General features: G+C 40.7%; 1 protein-coding gene across 7 annotated transcripts in view; it reads right to left on the bottom strand.

The window, feature by feature from the left end:
* The window catches only part of eps8a (EGFR pathway substrate 8a, signaling adaptor), a 216,787-nt gene that overhangs the window by 41,942 nt on the left and 151,949 nt on the right, over nucleotides 1–22,896 (bottom strand). For 6 of the 7 annotated variants that reach the window (XM_073066193.1, XM_073066198.1, XM_073066195.1 and 3 more), the window contains 7 exons: nucleotides 16,255–16,404; nucleotides 14,351–14,433; nucleotides 13,258–13,394; nucleotides 11,853–11,926; nucleotides 7,682–7,808; nucleotides 5,860–5,948; nucleotides 5,389–5,463 (listed from right to left, as the gene is read on the bottom strand). In XM_073066193.1, the coding sequence (XP_072922294.1) occupies nucleotides 5,389–5,463; nucleotides 5,860–5,948; nucleotides 7,682–7,808; nucleotides 11,853–11,926; nucleotides 13,258–13,394; nucleotides 14,351–14,433; nucleotides 16,255–16,404 (735 nt within the window). Of the gene's footprint in view, nucleotides 1–5,388; nucleotides 5,464–5,859; nucleotides 5,949–7,681; nucleotides 7,809–11,852; nucleotides 11,927–13,257; nucleotides 13,395–14,350; nucleotides 14,434–15,979; nucleotides 16,038–16,254; nucleotides 16,405–22,896 lie in introns of those variants that run through there. The other variant, XM_073066199.1, reaches the window with a different exon arrangement.

The following is a 22,896-nucleotide window of genomic DNA, read 5'->3' as shown; positions in this document are numbered from 1 at the left end:
CACCCCCCCCCCCAACTCACCAATTACCTTCTAGCTAGTCCTCCTTCCTTTCCCTCCACTATTTTATTCTGGTATCTTCCCCCCTTTCTTGAGGAAGGGCCTTGACCCAAAACATTGACTGTTTTATTCTTTTCCACAGATGCTGCCTAGCCTGCTGAGTTCCTCCAGAATTTTCTCTGTGCTACTGTCAATATCTTTATCTGTTTTATGGGCAGGATATTCTGGTAAGCCCACAATGGAATTATGTCACTTAAGGTACTGCCACAGTGTAAAACAAAACCAGTTAGGATAAAAACAGCAGTTCGGAACAATACTGCAGCCACCAATACCACATATTTGTATTTAGTACATCTGTGAACGGCAAGTGAAGGCAGCTCATTCTGCAAGCAAGTTCTGGTCCATGTAGTTCTTTGAAACAGTTGCTGGAAAGCTTTGAAGTCATTGTTCTTGGCTTAGATCCAGACAAGCCCTTAGTCAAACAAATCAAGAATGTCAACATTTGCATGGGAACCTTGGGTGAAAATTTTCTAGCAGTGGAGCTGACTGCTCTTTCATTCCACACCAGCATAGACTTCATGCAGATGACTGATACATAAAGGATCATGTTGTTTCCTCACGAGTTTTTGAGTCACTCAAAAAGTGAAATGCAACTACCTTTGTGTTTAATCAGAAAATTATTTTCCTTCAGTTTTATTCTACAGAAAATATAGATTCAAGATTTAAAGATATTCTAAGTAGAAGATGCCTTTAAGGGCAGCAGCAGTGGTAAACATCAGAGAATGATTTTTAAAAAATTGTTTCAGGCAGAACTAATTTTGAGAAGAAAGGAAGGTCAACTCATTCTTGACAGATGCAAGTTCAATCAGAACCAATGATCTGATTGTGAAAGATGCTAGTGGGGTCTTGTTGACTCAAGGCAAAGAAACAGTAATATAACTGTTAGCGCAAGGGTATTACATCTGAGACGTGGGAGTTCGGAGTTCAATTACGGCACCGTCTGTAAGAAGTTTCTATGTTCTTCCCATGAGTACATGGGTTTCTTCCTGGTACTGCGATTTCCTCTCACAGTCCAAAGGCGTACTGGTTAATAGGTTAATTCATCATTGTAAATTGTCCTCAGGTTAGGTTAAGTAGATGCATTACTGGGCAGAGTGGCTTCTTGGGACAAATAGGCCTATTCCGTGCTGTATCTCTAAATAAATAAATACTATTCAAAAAGTGATTAGCACCCAATAGACAGCAACTGTGGGAAGTGAGACAGGGTCAGTGTTCAGGCCAATGAACTTTCAACTAGAGGGTTTTTGAGCCATAGCATTTGCTGTTTTGCTTTTTGCAGATGTTGCCTGAGGCTACGTCCACACTACACCGGATAAATCCATAACCGAAGCTTTTTCTCTTCGTTTTTACCCTCCGTCCACACTAAAACGGCGTTTTCATCCTCTGAAACCGGAGCTTTTCAGAAACGCTCTCCAAAGTGTGTAATTTTGTAAATGCCGGATTGACCGAAGCAGTGTGGACGGGGTAACTGGAGAAATCTGAAAACGCTGTCAGACGTCAGCGCGCTATTTCATTGTTTTCTTGAATGCAACCTAACAATTTCAGAACAGACAGCAATGAGACTGACACCAGAAGAATTAGAAATGTACTCACCAAATACTTTGATCCATAACTTACTGAATAAATAAGTATACTCACTTTGCCCTGTTTTCTGTCCTTGCTCGTATGAAGGTGGTTTACCTATTTATGCAAGTACTTCTCTGACAATAGATGTGTAACAGCCTAATGTAACATTGTATGGAAATACAAGATAACACTGATGCAGACATGTTTTACACATTTAACAAGGTGCTTTATTAATGCAACAGAGTTAGTTAGTTTTTCAATATCCATCGTCAGCCGGGTCAATCTGTCCGTGAACTCCCTGTCAGTTGCCTCCATACGCTCCTGTATTTGTTTTTTCTTACTTTTAAGTTCTCCTGCGCGAGAGCCAACAGCTGTCCGTCGTTTTAAGTTTTTCTAGTCTGTAACTACACAAACGCGCACTTTTACGGCGAGATTCGACACCAAACATGTCGCTTGTTTTTGGTAATGTGTCCTGCGCATGCCCAGCAGGAGGAGATTCGCCGAAATCTCCATTTCAATGTGGACAGAGACATTTTTAAAAACACATAGTGTGGACGCCAATTGTTTTTACGCAAAACCGGTGTTTTCAAAATTATCCGGTCTAGTGTGGACGTATTCTGATTTACTGAGTGATGACAGCACATTGTTTTGTTTCAGATTTTTGGAATCTAGTTTTTGTTTTTCAATTGCTGGCCACTTCTAATGTGATGCAGTTGTTTTCCACATTTACTGCTCAAATTGCTCGAATTTCTCAGCTTTATCCACTATTTCACTTTTACAAAGTCTGCATTTCAGACCTAGCATATATTTTTAGTGGGTAGTGGGTTGTGGGGCTCTCATCAGGCTCTGCATAATAACAGCAAGATACAGTCGGCCCTCCTTATCCGCGGGGGATTGGTTCCGGGACCCCCCGCGGATACCAAAATTTGCGAATGCTCAAGTCCCTTATTCAACCTGTCTCAATGCGCTGGACCCTAGGACCCAGCGGAACCCCAGACCTTATTTAGCCTGTTTCAGTGCAGTGGACATTAGGGCCCGGCAGTAGAGATCTGAATCCGCAGTGTTTCTGTTCGCGAAAATAATCACGAACACGATTGAAAATAAAGTGGAAATAATAAAGCGATCGGAAAGAGGTGAAATGCCATTGGTCATTGGAAAAGCGTTAGGCTACGAAGGTCAACGATCGGAACAATTTTAAAGGATAAAGTGAGAAAGGCTCTGCTCTGGTGAAAGCTAAAATTATTACCAAGCATCACAATGGTTTAATTATTGGGTTTTGGGGTTTTGGGTTTTTGATCCTCCACATCAACAGGGCATGGTGGAAAGCAGACTCAGGAGCGGTCTGTCCCGAGTCCCGAGAACTTCCGTTCCCGAGCCCGGTGCTGAAACATACCTCCCGTATATTTTAAATCATCTCTAGATTACTTATAATACCTAATACAATGTAAATGCTATGTAAAATGTTTGTTATACTGCATTGTTTAGGGAATAATGACAAGAAAAAAAAGTCTGCACATGCTCGAACAACAAGTGCTGGAAGAGCACTTCCAGGTTTTCGCAATTGGTTGAATTAGTGCATGTGGAATTCGTGGATAAGGAGGGCCAACTGTATTCCTGTTCTTCTACTCAAAACTTACTGCATTGAAGCCTGACAATTGCTACACCTCTCTACTTGTTTTCAGTGACTGGTGTACAAGGACACCCACATCCCTCTGCACATCAATGTTTCCAAAAGTATCGCAATACTTTCATATATATCCATTTTATACTGGGTCTGCCAATCATTCGTCCATTCACTTGACTTGTCTAAATCACCTTGAAGCCTCCTTACATCCTCCTCACAACCCCAGACAGTTTCATCCCACCAGCACACTGAGAAACATAACATTGTTCCTTCATCCAAATCATTAATGGAAATCAAAAATGACTGGGGTCCAAGTCCTGATTCCTTGACAGTCACAGTTTGACATCCCACAAAAGACCTTATTACTCTTACCATTTCCCACCCATCAATCAATTTTCCAGTAAATTAACCAATGCCAGTAAACTACCTCAAAACTAATGTACTGTAAACATTAAATGGGTTTTAGCAAAGGCCTCCTGAAAATCCCAAAATTCCAGATGTACTGCTTCTCGTTATTCTACCATATACATCCTTAAAAATCCTAATAAGTTAATCAAGCATCATTTTCTCTTCAAAAATCCATGCAGATTTTGTAATATCCCCTTCATATTTTCTTAAGACTTTTATTAACACAGAGAGAAGAAAATGGAAAGATTCTCCTTTAACTCGATTTTAAATGGCTTATATTTTCATAGGTTTTCATACAATAAATAAGCAAATTATTTTCATTGGGAATAATTAATCATCAGAGAGAGAGAGTAGATTTAATGCAACTATCTAAAGAACTAAGTGAGACAAGGAAATGTTTTAAACAAAGTACCGTACCGGACTACAGAGCGCACCTGATTAAAAGCCGCAGGCTCTAATTTTAGAAAGAAAATCAATTTTGTACTTGTACAAGCCGCACCGGATTTTAAGCCGCAGGTGTCCCACGTTGTAATATGAGATATTTACACAGAAAGATATTACACGTGAGGATTTTTTAACTTTTTATTAAATCCGTATGGTAACATAAACAAATACATATTGCAAATGCTTTTTTTCGAACCGTGCCTGTAACACGGCTACTTTTAAATATACATACGTATCGGTAACACACAAATTACGTTGCGTATACTTTTTTACTGAACAGTGCACGAACAACATCCCAATATCTCCTAACGACTGGTAAAAAAATATATACTGCAGCCTACCAGGAAAAGTTATTGATCGCCTTTAACTTAAAAGCAGCGTTTTCGCTCGGGTCTAATGCGCTCCCCCCCCCCCCCCCCCACCTTTCCGTTTATCGCAAACCGGTATTTTCCCACAAGACGCGGTGAAACCAGATGTGACGTCAAAGCATTCCGGGATGTACTACAGAAAACAAATATACTTAAAATACTTCTAACTTTAACTAGAAAATACTAACAAATGAATTACTAAGTGAAAATATTATAAACTAAATAACTGCCATAAAGGCAGCACAATGCTTTTCTTCGAGTGTTTTCCATGTTGATGAGGGTGAGTACAAATGACTGATTTACAATAATTTAATTGTGAAAGTGCGCTTGATTTATCATACAATTTCATTGGACCTCTGTGAACTACTCATCAATTTTATTGGTCTACTGTTACGAGGCAAAATGTTTTTGGCGGCATGAAAAAAAAACATGCATTAGCCGCACCGTAGTAAAGGCCGCAGTGTTCAAAGCTGTTCAAAGCGTGGGAAAAAAGTAGCGGCTTATAATCCGGCATCTACGGTAGTCCATTTTCAATTGCCTGAAAGAGGGTAGGGGTATTTTTGAAAATCCTTCAAAAGAAACTTTGGAAAAAAAAAGATACTAAATAGGAAATTCAGAGGATGTGATTATAATAGCAGAATGGAATGAAGACATGCTGGGTAAGTGAGCTAGTGTGCTCTAATATATCGATACAGTATATACAACATACAGTATATTTTATTCATTTATTTATTAGAACAAACTAGCTACTAGCTCACTGGACATATATATTTGTACATTCTGAAGCTATACATGTCCTCAGAATGGAAATTAACAAATGGCTTGAAAGGGTACGATTACACAAGCTCCAAATCTCTAAATTGTATTAATCACACATAGACCACAATTTTATAGCTGTTCATTCAAACATTATTAACTCACCATATTTAAAGGTGTAAACAAGAAATGCACCAGGTCAACTGCACTAGGATTCTGTATGTGAGATTTCAGTTTGGCCTAAATTGAAAGAAACAATAAATGGAAGTAATGAACAGTAACTAAAGATCTGACAAACCACAAGATCCATAAGAACAAACTGTAAGCTTCAGAAAAATAAAAAGATAGTTTGCAATTCCCATTACTACTTGAGTAAACACTATTTATACTATGACAGGCATTATGTGGAAGATTATTCCATAATTATTTCAATCAAGGGCAGTTCCATAACTTAGTTAATCAGGTTAGAAGTTGCATCATGGTGTAGATATCACAACTGGTGGTAGGATATGGAATTATAAGAAGGCAAGTGAAATAAGACAGCAATTGCTTGAGAAATATTTAAGACTCATCTCTTCACATTTTGAATTTCAATACAATCTAATTAAATTTCCATTCTTAAAACCTGTAACTTACTAGTAGATTAAATGCATGCTTGAATTTCTGGAAACAATCGATGAATTCATCTTGTGGAGGTGGCTTTGCCCGTAGAGTTAGAACACCCTCTAAATAAAGGGGAGTGGAGCAAGATTAAAAAAAACAAATCTGTCTGCTATTAATGCACAAGATGAGAAGAGGAAATACAGCAATCCAGTATTAAACAATTTTACTAGCTTTGGAACAGTGAGATATATTTGTACATTTTAAAAATGTTAGTTTAGAATCCATTTTATGTCTCTTATTAATGCCGAACTAAAACAATATTGCTTGTCAGGAGCATTTTGTTTTATGAACACAGAACAGTTGAGGCATCCAGCCCATGAGGTTGTGCCAACCTATGTAAATCTACTCCATCAATCTAACCCTTCCTTCCTATGCAGCTCATGATCTCCCCTTTTTCTTACGTACACATGCTATCAGAGTATTTTAAATGTCCCTATTGTATTACCCACTATATGGTGTAAAAAAAAACAAATTTATTTAAAATTAAAAATAAATGGCATTAGTGAGATCAGGCATAGAATCTAGTGTGCTGGTCAAAGTCATAGTCAAAGAGTCGGCCTACCCAGTTCCCTCTCTTAACTGAAATTCTCCATCCCCGACAACATCTTGATGAATCTCCTCTCCACTCTCTCTAGTGCAACTCTAAACTGTGTGGCAATGTTTTGCTCTACCCCATCCATCAGTTTGTAGATAATACCACCGTAGTGGGCTCTATGTCAAATAATGAAGACTCTGAGTATGGGAAGCAAATAGAGAGCTTAGTAACACGGTATCATGATAAAAATCTTTCCTTCAAAAGTCAGCAAAACACAAGAGCTGGTCATTGACTCCAGGAAGGGGGTTGGTGCACATACTACTGTTTACATCAAGTGCCTGCAGACGGTTGCAGATTCAGTCAGCTCCATCACGAGCACATGCTTCCCCATGATCAAGGACGTTTTCAAAAGGCGGTGCCTCAAGGTGGCATCCGTCATTAAGAACCACACCATCTGGAACATGCCCTCTTTTTAGTTGCTATCATCAGGGAGGAGGCACAGAAGCCTGAAGATATCAACTCAACATTTTAGGAACATCATCTTCACCTCAGCCATCAGATATCTGAACAGTCCATGAACACAATCTCTCTATTCCTTTTTTTGCACTTTTTCATTTTTTTATTATAACCTGCAGCATTTTGTTGAAGTCTTGCATTGTACTGCTGCCACAAAACAACAAATTTCACAGTGTGTCAATGCTAATAACCTTGATTCTGATGATGGCTGGGCTGGACTGTTTACAGTTAGGGACCACTGTCAACAGAATGATCATTCAGGATTCAGACAAAATGATAAATTATCCAAGGATAATGAACGTTAGCAACTCTCTATTCTATAAGTCTGTGCACAATAAACGTGTTAAATGCATTCAAAACACAGACAGATAGATACAAATAGAATCAAGGGACATGAACGGAATTCAGGTAAATGGTCAGCCTCAATCTGATTGACTGACACAGTATACACAAGGAGCCAAATAATCCATTCTTCGTTCTATTTCATTATGCTCTGAACTCCAAATGAAATAGAAGAATCATTCTCAAATGAGATGTAACAATTTTTTTGTTTTCTGCAGCATAGAGTTTTTTTTAAGAAGTACTTCTAGCAAAGTACTACAATTAGGCAAATTTTCCATTTGGTAAAATTCATCTGCTCTTTGCTAAAGAATGCTACTACTTATGCTGGGCCACATTCCCTCAAAAACCAATCATTCTATAGAAAGAAAGAGGAACAAAGTTTACTGTTGAAACATCACTCACCTCCCGGTCCTTTCTTTTTACTTTTCTTTGATTTTTTCCTTTGTGAAAGCTGAGAAAATGCTTCAGCAGCTTTTTGTAGTTTAATAACAAATGCTTCCACATCATCTAAAACGTGATTCAAAATTTGCTGGCACAGAAAAATTGAATATGCCATTACAGAAAAAGCATTTTGATATCCTGCAAACATACTGTCCATTTCTGTGACATCTTAAAAACTAATTACATTAAGTTTTAGTTTACATGCCAAAAAAATTAATGCATTCTTCTTTTGCGTAAACCTCAAGTTAACAAATACTGCCCCACCCACAAAAGTCAGGGGAAAAATACATGGAACGAACAAACCTCAAAAGCAGACGCGAAAACTATGATTTATTGGCCCAAATACAACAAAAAAATAAAATCATGCTGGATTCAATTAATTGACACAGCCAGCCAAGCCACTGTCTCACAGTGACAGAGACCCAGTTCAATACTGACTTTGGGTGCAGTCTAGATGAAGTTCGCACATTCTCTGTGAGTGCATAGGCTTCCTCTGGGTGCTCCAGTTTCTTCCTAATCCTAAACACATTCAGATTGATAGGTTAATTGGCCACTGTATACTTCACAAAGCATTGGCGAGTGGTAAAATCCGATGGGAATGCAGTGAGAAAACAATGGTATCAACGTAGGATTAGTCTAAATAAGTGCTTGACGGTTGGGGCAAACTCAGTGGACCAAAGGGCCAGGTTCCTTGCTACTTGAATGACTGCGATCCAAGTTTAATAATATGTTAACTGAAAATAAAACTTACAGCAAACGTATCAATGTACCTGTTTTGTCTATCTCCTACTGTTCCTAGTTACTGAGACTGCGATAAAAGGCTGGCTCTTTTCACTCCAGTGAACTTTACTATTTTTTTCCCTGTGGTTATTCAATTCTCAGATGGGAATAGAATGCATAGCAGTAAATATAAAACAAAGCAATTTAATGGGCAAATGATCAATCCCATGAAGAAAAACAAACTACAACATGTAAGTACAATGTAAACAACATGGCTTTAAGAAATCCTGTACAAGGACCTCCAAGTCCCTTTGCACCACTGATTTTTAATTTTTCTTGTTTAGAAAATAGTCTACACCTTTATTCTTTCTACCCAAGTGTATTACCCTACACTACATTCCATCTGTAACTACTTTTCCCATTCTCCTAATCTGTCTACGTGTTTCTGCAGACTCCCTGTTTCCATAACTCTACCTGCTGTTCATCTTCATATCATTTGCAAATTTGGCCACAAAAACATCAACTGCGTCATCCCAATCATCAACATATAATGTGAAAAGCAGTCACAACACCGACCCTGTGAAAAAACACTAGTTAACAGCAATCAAGCAGAAAAAGTCCCCTTAATTTCCATTCTTTGCCTTCTGCCAATCAGCCACTCTTCTCGCTATACTAGTATCTTTCCTATAATACCATGGGCTCTTATTTTGTTAAGTAGCCTCATATGCTGCACCTTATCAAAGGCCTTCAGAAAATCCAAGTAAACAGCATCTACTGACTCTCCTTTGTCTACCCTGCCCAGTATTTTCTCAAAGAATTGCAACAGATTTGTCAGGTAAGATTTCCCCCTAAGGAAACCATGCTGACTTTGGCCTAATTTATCATGTACCTCCAAGTATGCCAAAACCTCATCCTTAATAATTGATTCCAACATCTTACCAACCATTGAAATCAGGTTAACAGGCCTATAATTTTCTTTCTTCTGCCTCCCTCCCTTCTTAAGGAGTGGAATAACATTTGTAATTTTCTAATTATTTGGAACCACTGCAAAATCAAGTGATTCTTGAAAGATCATTATTAATGCCCCCGAAATATCTTCAGCTATCTCTTTCAGAACTCTAGGATGCAGTCCATCTGGTCCAGGTGACTTATCTACCTTCAGACCTTTCAGCTTCCCAAGCACTTTCTCCTTATTAATAGCAACTACGCCCACTTCTGCCCTCTGAGAGAAGGACACATTGTAGATTGAATCAGTAACAATGCAGTGTTGAGACATTATAACATTTGGAGTATTGTGAGCAGTTTTGGGCCCCTTATCTATGAAAAACATGCTGGCATTGGAAAGAATCCAAAGGGTGTTCAACAGAATGATTGTAAGAATGAAAGGGTTAATGTATGAGGAGTACGAGGAACATTTGATAGCTCTGGGTCTGTACTCGCTGGAATTCAGAAGGATGGCGGGGATCTCACTGAAACCTTTTGAATGTTGAAAGGCCTAGACAGAGTAGATGTGGAAAGGATGTTTTCATGGTGGGAGAGTCTATGACAAGAGGGCACAGCCTCAGGATAGAGGGGCGACCTTTCAAAGCAGAGATGCAGAGAAATTTTTTTAGTCAAAATGTGTGAATTTGTGGAACTTGTTGGCACATACAGCTGTGGAGGCCAGGTCATTGGGTGTATTTAAGGCAGAGATTGATAGGTTCTTGATTGAACATGGCATCAAAGTTATGGGGAGAAAGCAGGGAAGTGGGGTTGAGGAGGAGATTAAAAAAAAGGATCAGCCATGATTGAATGGCAGAACAGAATCGATGGGCCAGATGGCCTAATTCTGCTTTTATGTCTTATGGTCTAAGACAGGAGAATGGCTTTCAGAGGGATACTAAAACAGCCATGATGGAATACTGGAGCAGACTCAATGGGCTGTGACCATGCTTCTATGTCTTATGGTCTTCTTCTGGAAACCACAGGGTTAAGAGACACTGAACAATGAGAAATCTGGTTTCAATTTAGTAAAATGTTACAACCAATCTCTAAATGTACTTGAGCCTTCATCTCCTAATGGGATATTTCATATAATTATAATCCTTCTTGGCATAACATTAAAAAATATTTATTCTAAATTAGATAGAAAGAAAGAACGCCAACAAGGCATACAGAACATGACACAAATTTGGCAAAAGCCAAGCTGTAAATTTGCAAATAAATTCAAAATGAATTATTGTTCAACATGTCTAAGAACTTTGTTTTTTAAAAAGAACTGCACTAAGAGCCAATATCAACTGGGCAGCAAAACTAAAACTTTATGTTAAGATAATTGGCATATGATTTATAAATGTAAAACAAAAAGATATTATAGAATTGCAATAAAGTGCAGTAAAAATGAAATATTTGGCAGTTGCCCAGTGCAAAACATAAATATCAGCATTTATAAGAAGGCATATTAAAATGGTTTTGGAAAATTTGAGTCTCCATGTAGCTCATGAACTTCTGGACACATGTACAAACAGTCCAATTTAAAAGACAATGTTCAGAACATTCCCCATAGACAGAGGAAAATGAATAGAGAGATAAAACAAGCCAGATTTTGAGTCAACCATATAAGTTATCTAGAGAACAATAAATGTTATTCTGTTGAATGTAGGTCTAGCTAGTAAAGTCACTGAAAATTAAATTTTGTTCAAGATCAGCTGGGTTACTAACAAAACAACAGTGTTATAAAATAAAAGGGAACACTGATGTATTTATTTTACACTAATTTATACTTTAGTGTCCAAAAAGATGAGATGAACTGTGTGGGAAAACTTAATAAATTATTTCATCTTTAAGTTTGTTCCCAAATGGGAGTAAGCTCTTTTCCCTAACAAGTTGAAAACACCGAACATTCTTGCCTTTTCCTGTATATTTATCAAAAAGTCAAATTCAGTGCTGAGAATACTGCAAATATTGGGACACCTATTACACACAACATGCTTTACACTACAAGTGATTTCCAAGTCAGAGTGATCAGGTAATAGCCAGCTCCTCTCTGGGTAAACTCTAATCAGTGTGTTCCATACTTCCTATCCAAATACTAAATGGGCTATTAGCTGCTTTATTTCTCAGACCTTACATAATCAAGTATTCCTAGAATAAAACCAAGAGACCTTGTGTATGATACATTTAATTTAAAAAAAACTGTTCCTTGATTATTCTTCACTTTCAAAACTTAGTTATCACATCACCTGCTTTCCTCTGCATAAAGTTAAATCATTTTACTCAAAAATATATACAATTATATCAAAATATTTGAAAAATGCTTTTGCTAATACATTTTCTCAAATAGTAAATTGCTGGAAAATTTAAAGCATTTTTATTTTACAAATCTAAATAAAAAGTCTGCATAATTTTAATGAGTTATGGTAAAGATCCATACCACATCTCTATCAATTCTGACAGCTGCCATATCTGGAGTTTCTTCTGGTTCATGAATAACCTTCTGTTTTTCATCTGTTGAGAACACAGTATTTTAATAGTGTAGAATTACATATGTAAAACATTTCTACCTTTGGACAACTGACATTTCAATACAAGATAGTCTTGTTTACTAGCATTGCCCAATAAGCAACACTACTATACTGTTGATACTGTTATCAACAGTATAAAGTTGATGTTATAGATTACTTCATTCATAGGTATAGAGCTTCAGTAGCAAGGCCAGTATTTTAAATCTTCCCCAATGCGATTAAGTACAAACATGAAGTACATTCTCAAACTAGCGCATGGTTAGTCTGTATGGTTAACATAAAAACTCCAAGAGTACTGTTAGATATGGAACTCCAGAAATTTGACTTGACAATAGAGTAACATCACATTACCAAGCCGTAACCCTATCCAACTTGCATGGAAACTCACAGGTGCAAGCACATATTGTCCTCGTAGTTGGGATCTACTCTGGTTGGTAACAGTGTTGGTGGTTTCTACAATGCTTCTTGCAAATGGTAGAGGCAGCAGCCTAGTTTTAAAGACCCTGGAAAGTTTTCATGTTTAATGGATGGGCTACTAACCAAATGGTATTTTGACTTGTGTTTATGTTTTTTTAATGTGATTGTACCTGCATTCATCTGAGGAACAAAAGAGCATTTCATCATACATCATAACTTAGTACACTATGGAAAGGCTTTGAGAGAACTCACTCTTTAAAAATAGTCCACCTCCATTCTACTCACTTAGAAATATAGTAATAGTGGAGGCAGTACAAAGGAGGTTCCCCAGGCTAAATCCTTGTAGGAGAGAGTTGTCCTATTTGGAAAGGCTCAATAGTTTGGGCCTGTAATTATTGGAGTTTAGAAAAATGATAAGTAAATACAAGATCTTAAGGGTGCTTGTTACAAGTCTTGAACAAAGTAATATAATAGGCTGGTCACTTAAAACTCAGGTACGTGAAAATTACCTCTCACAGAGGGTGGGGAAATCTCTGAAATTTTCTGCCTCAATGGGTGGTGTATCACCACAAGTATTAAAGAAGGGGATAAATCAAAGAACAGAGGAGCAAAGAGAAATGGGTCAGAGGAGTTGGGACCAATATAATTTATCTTATCAGCCATGATAGGGCAAGCTTGAAGAGCCTGTTGCTCTCTTCCTGTTGATCTTATTTTCTTATGTTCTAGTAAAAGACTGGTCTAATGGTAACCTCAGGGTTGATGGTGGAAGTTCAACAACGGCAGTAGATTCACTGTATCATACTCCATAAAACATAGGAGCAGAATTAGCCAAGGGAACCCCTCATTTTACAAAATATAACCACCCCAACATCAATGTGCACATAAAAATCCAACTACCTTGTTCAACAGGCGAAGTCCAAGCTGACCAGGCTGCTACTCGGCTCCTAACATCCACCTGTGTAATTGTGCCTGGAGGAACAGGAGCTGGGGCTTGGGGAGGTGGAGGGATGGAATTATCTGGCTTTGTAATCATTCTATAATTATAAAAAAAAAGATGTTAATACTCTTTACCTTAACAAAAAGGAAACAATGGAAGCCCATTAGTACATTATAAGTCAATAATGTCAGAGCTTCAAGCCAAATTCAAATTAGGAAATACAACAGTTCAGTCAGTACTTTAAACTTGATAGCATGCACCAAGATTTAAAAAAAAGCATAAAGTTGCATTTCAAATGCAACGAAGCATTAATATTCTGAAACAGCAATTATTTAAATCCAATTTACTTTAAATCTTGTTGTTCCAAAACCAAGCTCATCAATCCGACCAGCATATAGATTAATTGTATTAATTGCAGAAAAGGAAAAACATGGTAAACTGATCAAAATTCCAGTTGATTGCACCTCATGATATTCTGTCCAAATGGGTGACATTTGACAGCATTTAATCAGTCCACAGTTTTGCATTAGGCAAATATTTCCCCTCACCCCCAAGAGGAAAGAGATATAGGTTATTGTTAAATTGAAGCCCACATTGATAACTGAGAATATTGTAGATTCTGGTTAATAGGGACACATCAGGACCAGTACATTTTGGCCTAATTAATTCACTGCCTCATTTAGCCGAAGTATGGTGGCAATAGTTAAAAAGGTATAAAAAAAAGAAAAACTACCATTTAATTCAGTAACAGATTAAGTATTTAAATTAAAATCACTGCTTTCCAAATAGTAGCACATGTAACTGATGCTATTAAAAAACTGTTCACTCAAAGTATGGTGTAGTGTCTAAGTTCACGCATCTGACACTAGTTAGAAACTGTTTAGCAAGTCTCCTGCCCAGTTAAGCAGCATAGTGTCCCAAATAAATGAAGGGAATCCGGTTATTTTCTCGATTAGTGTTTGTTCTTTAAGAGTTGTCCCAAATAAGTGGCTGCCCTGATTGACCTCTGGTCCAGTTAACCAGAATCCACTGTATATCAAAATGTCTTTGTACCTCAGAGTATCAGGCCTTTTCTTCTGTTTGCTACCTTTGCTGTCACTAACAGCACTTTCAATATCTGCATGGATCAGATCAGCCTGAAAAAAAAGAGCATTTGAAATTAGAGCATCAGTGACACTTCAAACTTCTAACTACACTTCCTCACAAAGTATGGTATTCATTTGTTGAATAAGACTATCCATACAACACACACAAAATGCTGGAAGAACTCAGTAGGCCAGGTAACATCTATGGAAAAAAGTACAGTCGACATTTTGGGCCAAGATGTCAACTGTACTTTTTCCTGTAGATGCTCCCTGTCCTGCCGAGTTCCTCCAGTATCTTGAGTGTGTTGCTTGGATTTCCAGCACCTGCAAATTTTCTCTCATTTTTGATAAGACTATCCATACAACTCCAACACAGTGCTCAGTTAACAGAGTCAGTCATTAAGCAAAAACAGCTTTATAGAACAAAAAATTATACAATTTAACATAATTAAACCAAATGGCCATGCCATTATAAATAGCACTTGCTAAAAGCAGCATAGAATCATGCATTTGTTCAAGTGGCTAAATCCAATATCATCTACATTAGAAGATTTGGCATGAAATTATTTTGGAAATATTTAAAGTGGAAAAGATGACCTACTCTTTGAGAATTCAAAAAGAAAAAATTAATCAAATTTGGAAAAAATGGATTGAATTTATAACCCCAAAGCGAGCAGACTCTGGTTGATTCTCCTAATGATTTATACTGCTTTTCTCATCAACACAGTAATATTGTTAATGTAAGCACCCTTGGTTCGATTGTTTACTGGTTTTTTTTGAAAATAGGGAATTAACACAAGTAAAGGAAAAGATTTGGGAAAGGGGAAAAATATGGGAAAATTAAGTAAACAAGTACATAGGGATTGGATAATTATGTTTGGGGGTAGGAGCAAACATGAACCAGTTAGGATATAAAATCCTACAATGGTAGTTACATAGGGTTACATATAATATTTTGGACCAGAAGTAATAGTTCAGAAGAGATACATGGAAATTATTATTAATCCACTATTATTAATATTTTTCTTAACAATTATTGCCATTGCTTAGTCTAATAGGGTGGAATTACAATTGCACATAATTATCTATTTAAGTGCCTTATTACTTTTTATATTATCTCAATGTGTATTTATGAATGTATAAAAATATACAGATTTTTTAAAAAAGAATCATGCATTTGTTCATGTAGGCTTAGTCAATAAGTTTGTCGGTTTTCTGACATATATAGGTTTTAAGCAACTAGGAATTAACAGATATCTTGGAAAAATGATTGTGGATTTCTATGAATAATTCAGCAATCACTTTTTAATACATGTATTACAAAATGACTTTGCTCATTACAAAGTTAAATGCCATATTAATTGCAACATTGTACAGGTTTAACCAAACACTTGAAACTGAAGCTTCAATTACATACATGGTTGAAGTACAATACACCTCAAAATCACTTTTTTGGATTAGTAGGATAATAAAACAATTTTATTCCAGGCAATTTACCTAAATTTCATCCAAAATGAAATTTAGTTGACCTGGATCACTTGTATCATTTTCCCCTTCATTTCAGAGCACTTTGGCAAGGGTCTTCACAAGTACCTACCGACATCTGGTTGAGTGATGGTCAACGACAGTGATGAGTTAATTGTTCACTGAGATAACTGATAAACAGGGATGAAAATATCATGAAAAACTAAAAGCCATTTATGTCCGACATCAATAACCCCGGTATATTTAAATAACACTGGTCTAAACCGGATTTCTTGCTGTGGCTATAGAAACATTAATTAAATGCATCTTACGAGTTTTGTGCCCAAAATAAGTTTGGTAACTTTAATAGATCAAATGAATATAGTTACAAATAAAACACCGACTAACCTTAACTTCGTCACATTGGAAAAGGTGAATATCTGGTTTGCCTTGGCCAGGTTCCTTGCAAACGAGTGCCAGAATTGAGTCATAATTACAGGCATTCATCACAGACTGAAAATGTTGGATTGTGTTAAAGGGAAAGTGCTCCAGCTCATTCTACAAAGTGAATACATACAATATTTTGTTTCTTAAAACTTTGAAGCAATTCTTAACATTTGGCTTAACACAACTCCACATTCTAGTTAGCAAAGCCTACGTTCTCCATCCCAAGTGCAAGCATTGTAAATTTGTGAAACATTGTAAATATGCTACCTAATATTTGGCATTATTGTTACACATTGCCAATGCCCCATGAATCCAAAATATTCCTAAACATGCAGCAACTAGAATATAGTATTCCAAATACAAAAAGCCTGCAGTAATTTATCAATGCTTCCTGGCATCCATGTATTCAATGCACAACAAAGATTATTGTCCTATGTTCTGCACATTTTGTGCTGATTACTTAAGACTTCCCAAACCAGTTATCCCACACATCTCCTCTGGCTCATCTCCATAACAATGTCAATCCTTACTTGGGTGATTCTTCCTTCCCAGGGCTGCCTTCGAAACTTTATAAACCAAAAAGGTATTGGCAGCTCATTTATGTACACAATGCCATCACTCCCAATACTAAATGTGCTCCACACACTTTACCAATACTATTTTAGCACAATGCATGCTTTCTCCAATTTAGTAATTTCCAATCAATTTCTGAATTCCTTTCTCTGCCTTATTTCACCCCATTCAACCTTGAGAATAAAATCTTTTAAGCAGCAAAAAGGTTTCTTTTAATCTTTAAATGCACAGCACCCACCCAAGGTTAACATGTCACAACTTGAGAGCTACCCACTGGTAATTTGTAGTTTCATAGGCAAGGTCCTTTGTACAGTATTTCATAAACCATTATAATGCACTGTTTGCACAAGATTTTAAAAAAACAGACAACGGCTCCTGAAAGCATTTCCAGGATAATTTCACTCCATTCTTCTATATTTTGTTTATATAATGTTTCATAGCTCTATTGTTGCTATTGTGTAAAAAAATAAACTCAAAGTCACAGTTCTTTGGAAAAGTCTTACTGCTGTGGTGCAGTCACTGATTCACAAATTACTGACACAGTATAACAGACTAATTCAGACTAATTTTCAAGAGACCTGGGAACAAATTGACATTCTATGCATTAATAAGTGACTGCTTCACCATCCATTGAGATGGTCTGCTCACACAATGAGCTAAATAAGATTTCAAGATGTTCTTGGACATCTTGAAATTGGTTATCTCTGATTCACCAATTAATAAATGACACCGTAAAATATCATAATCACCATCTTCCTCATGGTATTGTGCTGTTCCCAAGCAAGTTCCTGTGCAAACAACTTATAAAAGTGAACTCTCAAGAATATTTCACTGGTCTTAACTACTTGTGCTTAAATGTTGTAAGGTCCTGCTGGGGAAAAGCATGCCTTTCCTTCCCCAATTACTCCAAACAGGAATAACCAGGATTTTCAGCACTGTGCTCCAATAAATTAAAATGGATTCAACAGATTTTAAACTACAATTATTTCCTTGAAATCTCAAGAATGATGTAAAAAAAACCTTCAATAGCACTCAAGCATTTGTGAGTTCAGCAAATCAGAAAGTGAACCTCAAAGTTCACTCTGCAGTTGATAAAACAACCTCCTAGGCACATTTAATTGTAAAGGGAGATTGCAAGGAATCAAAATACATTCATCTCAAATCAATGTATTTTTAGATATTGAGGGAATTAAGATTCCTGCAGGAAATAGATTCTGAGGTAAAACATTAGCCACAATGGTACTGAATGGCACAAAGAACTTCATGAGCGATTGCTTCCATTTCTTATGTCCTCATTTATGATGGACAAACTTTTCTTTGAACAAAATGACAGAGTATAATGATTTAAGAATGTTCCAGTATTGAAAATATTTCATTTTAATACATGCAATTATTAAACATACTTGAAGATCCTTTATTTCAAAAGTTCAAAGTAAATATATTATTAAAGTATACAGGCGGCCCCCGTTTTCGAACGTTCGCTTTACGACAGCTTGCTGTTACAAAAGACCTACATTAGTACCTGTTTTCACTAACCAAAGAGGATTTTTGCTTTTACGAATAAAAGACGCCCTGTGGCGACCCACTTTCTGCGCAGGCGAACCGGCTCACAAATAGCCAGCGCGCGGGGGGAGACTTTGGTAATGCACCTCTGATGTCATTTCCACCTGAGGAGGGCAGGCGCTAGGGATTAAATACCAGTGCCGTGAAGTTTGAATAAACTAGTCTCGAAACGACTTACCGACTGTGTGTCGTCTCTAGCTCTGTATGTAGTACATCGCTACATTGGTGACCCCGACGGTCCAAACGGGATTTGGACCAAAGATAACCGACTCTTCATCTGTTCACACAGTTTCGCTAAAATTGCCGACTTTCTGGACCACGCGTGTGGTTTAGCCAAGCAGAAGCCCAGTTCCAGATTCGGCAGATATCCTCTGATTCCACGCGTTACTACCATGTGGTGAGCGCCCTTGACAAGGAGACGGCTGCCCAGGTTGCGGATTTCATACAGTCGCCCCCGGAAGAAGACAGATATGAAGCATTCAAAGCGCTGCTCATTGGGACCTTTGGCCTCTCATGGCGTGAGCGGGGTGCCCGCCTGCTTCACCTGGACGGTTTGGGAGACAGACTGCCGTCAGCATTGATGAACAAGATGCTGGCCCTGGCTGACAGACACAAGCCCTACCTCATGTTCGAGCAAGCGTTCCTAGAGCAACTGCCGAGGACATACATCTGCTGCTGGCCGATGCAGATTTCAGCGACCCCCGGAAGGTGGCGGCCCGGGCAGACGTGCTGTGGAAAACCAAGAGGGCGAGCGTGGCATCCGTCGGTCAGATTACCAGGCCACGCGCCCAACAGCGGACCAGACCAGGCCCGGCAGGGGGGCGCACACAACACAGAGGCAGGAGTGAGGAGGCCAGTGAACAGTGGTGTTTCTACCACCAGCGGTGGGGCACAAAAGCCCGCGTTTGTCGCCCGCCCTGCAAGGGTTAGGGCCAGGGCCAGCTGCCGCTAATGACTATGGCGGCTGGCCACCAGGACAGCCTCTTGTACGTCTGGGACAAACAGTCAGGACGCCGCTTCTTGGTCGACACCGGAGTCGAAATCAGCGTCTTGCCCCCGATGGGGTACGACACCTGCAACAGGAAGCCAGGACCCACCCCGAGGGCCGCAAACAGCAGCACGCTACGGACCTACAGCACCCACACAGTGCAGCTGCAGTTCGGCGCCAGCCGGTTCACATGGGACTTCACACTGGCCGCCGTGGCCCAACTACTCCTGGGGGCGGACTTCTTGCAAGCTCACAGCCTGCTGGTCGACCGCAAGGGAGAAGACTGGTACATGCCGAGACTTTCCAGATGTTCTCCCTGGGTGAAGCCAAATTGCCGGCCCCACACCTGGACTCCATCACGCTGTCGGACAACGAATTCACCAGAATCCTGGCGGACTTTCCATCGATTCTGGCATCGCAGCTCATGGCAGCCATGCCCAGACACGGGGTTCAGCACCACATCCTGACCAAGGGACCACCCCTCCACGCCCGCGCACAAAGGATCCCCCCGGAAAAGCTCCGCATGGCGAAGGAGGAGTTCAAGAAGATGGAGGAATTGGGGATCGTACGGAGGTCCGACAGCCCATGGGCCTCCCCCTTGCACATGGTGCCCAAAGCAGCTGGGGGTTGGAGACCATGCGGCGACTACTGCAGACTGAACGAGGCTACAACTCCAGACCGCTACCCCATGCCGCACATACAGGACTTTGCAGCAAACCTGCACAGGGCAAGAATATTTTCCAAAGTAGACCTCGTCCGGGGATACCATCAAATTCCGGTGCATCCCCAAAACAGCACTTATCACCCCGTTCGGCCTGTTCGAGTTCCTCCGAATGCCGTTCGGCCTGAACAATGCCGCACAGATGTTCCAGCGGCTAATGGATGCGGTGGGAGGCGACCTGGACTTTGCGTTCCATCTATTTGGACGACATCCTTATAGCCAGCAGTAGTCGTCAGGAGCATCTGTCCCACCTCCGCCAGCTCTACTCCCACCTGAGTGATTTCGGCCTCACAATCAACACGACCAAATGCCAGTTCGGTCTCGATACCATCGACTTCCTGGGCCACAGGATTACCAAAGACGGGGCAACACCTCTGCCCACCAAGGTAGACGCAATCCGCCACTTTGCCCAGCCCAACACGGCCTACAGGAATTTGTTGGTATGGTGAACTTCTACCAAGATTTCCTCCCCTCAGCAGCCTGTATCATGTGCCCTTTGTACACCCTGATGTCGAGTAAAGGCAAGAACTGTACTTGGGACGAGGAGGCCGTGGCCGCTTTCATTAAAACCAAGGAAGCCTTGGCAGATGCCGCGATGCTGGTGCACCCCAGAACGGACATTCCGACCGCCCTCACGGTGGACACATCTGACACAGCAGTCGGTGGGGTGCTACAGCAACTCATCGAGGGGTGCTGGCAACCCCTGGCGTTCTTCAGCAAGCACCTACGACCACCCAAACTCAAGTACAGTGCTTTCGACCGGGAGCTATTGGCACTGTATCTGGCAATCCGGCATTTCAGGTACTTCTTGGAAGGCAGGCCGTTCACCACGTTCATGGACCACAAACCGTTGACCTTCGCGTTCACGAAGGTGTCCGATCCCTGGTTGGCTCGCCAGCAGCGACATCTGTCCTACATCTCCGAGTACACGACGGACATCCAGCATGTCTCGGGAAAGGACAACGTCGTGGCAGACGCACTCTCCAGACCAGCTGTCCAGGCCCTGTCCCTGGGGGTGGACTATGCAGCACTGGAGGAGGCACAGCAGGCAGACGACGAGATGCCCAGCTACAGGACCACAATTTCAGGTTTGCAGCTGCAAGACTTTCTTGTAGGCCCAGGTGAGAGGACCATCCTGTGCGACGTGGCTACCGGCCAACTTCGCCCCATCGTCCCGGCAGCCTGGAGGCAGCGAGTTTTCGACTCCATACACGGTTTGGCACACCCATCTATCAGGACAACCGTCCGGCTGGTCTCCAGCAAGTTCGCGTGGCACGGACTTCGCAAGCAGGTCAGTGAATGGACCAGAACGTGCACGCAGTGCCAAACAGCCAAGGTGCAGTGGCACACTAAAGCTCCGCCGCAGCAGTTCGAACCCACCCACCGGAGGTTCGACCACATTCATGTGGATATCGTGGGCCCCCTACCAGTGTCCCGAGGAGCACGGTACCTCCTAACTATGGTAGACCGGTTCACGAGGTGACCAGAGGCGGTCCCGCTCACCGACACATCTGCCAATTCCTGCGCCCGAGCGCTGATTGCAACCTGGGTAACACGTTTCGGGGTACCGGCCCACATGACCTCTGACAGAGGCGCCCAGTTCACCTCCAGCCTGTAGTCGGCTGTGGCCAGCCTGTTGGGAACGCAGCTACACCACACTACTGCCTACCACACACAGTCGAATGGACTAGTGGAACGCTTCCACCGTCACTTGAACTCGGCTCTCATGGCCCGCCTGAGAGGACCTAACTGGGTGGACGAGCTTCCCTGGGTCCTGCTTGGAATTCGCACAGCACCCAAAGAGGATCTGCACGCCTCGTCAGCCGAGTTGGTGTACAGCGCACCCCTGGCTGTCCCGGGAGAGTTCATACCAGCCCCAAGGGGGTAAGAGGAAGAACCTGCAGCAGTCCTGGACAGGCTACGCGAAAGGCTCGGCAACCTGGACCCCGTACCAACTTCACAGCACGGACGGACCCCGACCCATGTACCCAAAGACCTGCAGAACTGTAAGTTTGTGTTTGTACAAAGGGGTGGACACCGGGCACCGCTACAGCGGCCGTTCAAGGTGACCAATAACAACGGGTCCACGTACGTTCTGGACATTGGGGGGAAAGAGGAGGTTTTCACGGTGGACCGACTCAAACCAGCCCATGTGGACTTGGCGCAGCTGGTCGAGGTTCGGGCACCACGGCGCAGAGGCAGACCTCCCAAACAGAGGCTGATCCAGACTGTGGACATTGGGGGGGTGTATCGCCGGTTCTTGGGGGGGGGGAGGGTTATGTGGTGACCCATTTTCTGCGCAGGCGAACCGGCTCACAAATAGCCAGCGCGTGGGGAGAGACTTTGGTAATGCACCTCTGACGTCATTTCCGCCCGAGGAGGGCGGGCGCTAGGGATTAAATGCCAGCGCTGCGAAGTTTGAATAAGCTAGTCTCGAAACGACTTACCGACTGTGTGTCGTCTCTAGCTCTGAATGTAGTACATCGCTACAGCCCACTTTATACGTGTGTTTACCTCAAGAAAGACTACCATGACCGTGAAGCCTTGTGAGGGCAGTTGTGTGTGCATGCGTGTACGTGCCGATTTTTTTTTTTCTCCAAATCGATTTTAGCTCGCTGTCTTCCAGATTTTGATAAGTGAAACTACACCATACATACAATATTTCTACTTTATATAGCTGTGTCTTTATCATATAATTCCTGCTTTTACTATATGTTTGTGTAATTTTAGGTTTTATGTGCTATTTGGTATTATTTAG

Source organism: Hemitrygon akajei, chromosome 14 (assembly GCF_048418815.1).
Source record: "Hemitrygon akajei chromosome 14, sHemAka1.3, whole genome shotgun sequence".
Taxonomy (NCBI): Eukaryota; Metazoa; Chordata; class Chondrichthyes; order Myliobatiformes; family Dasyatidae; genus Hemitrygon; species Hemitrygon akajei.
This window is presented reverse-complemented; position numbering and strand designations above follow the sequence as displayed.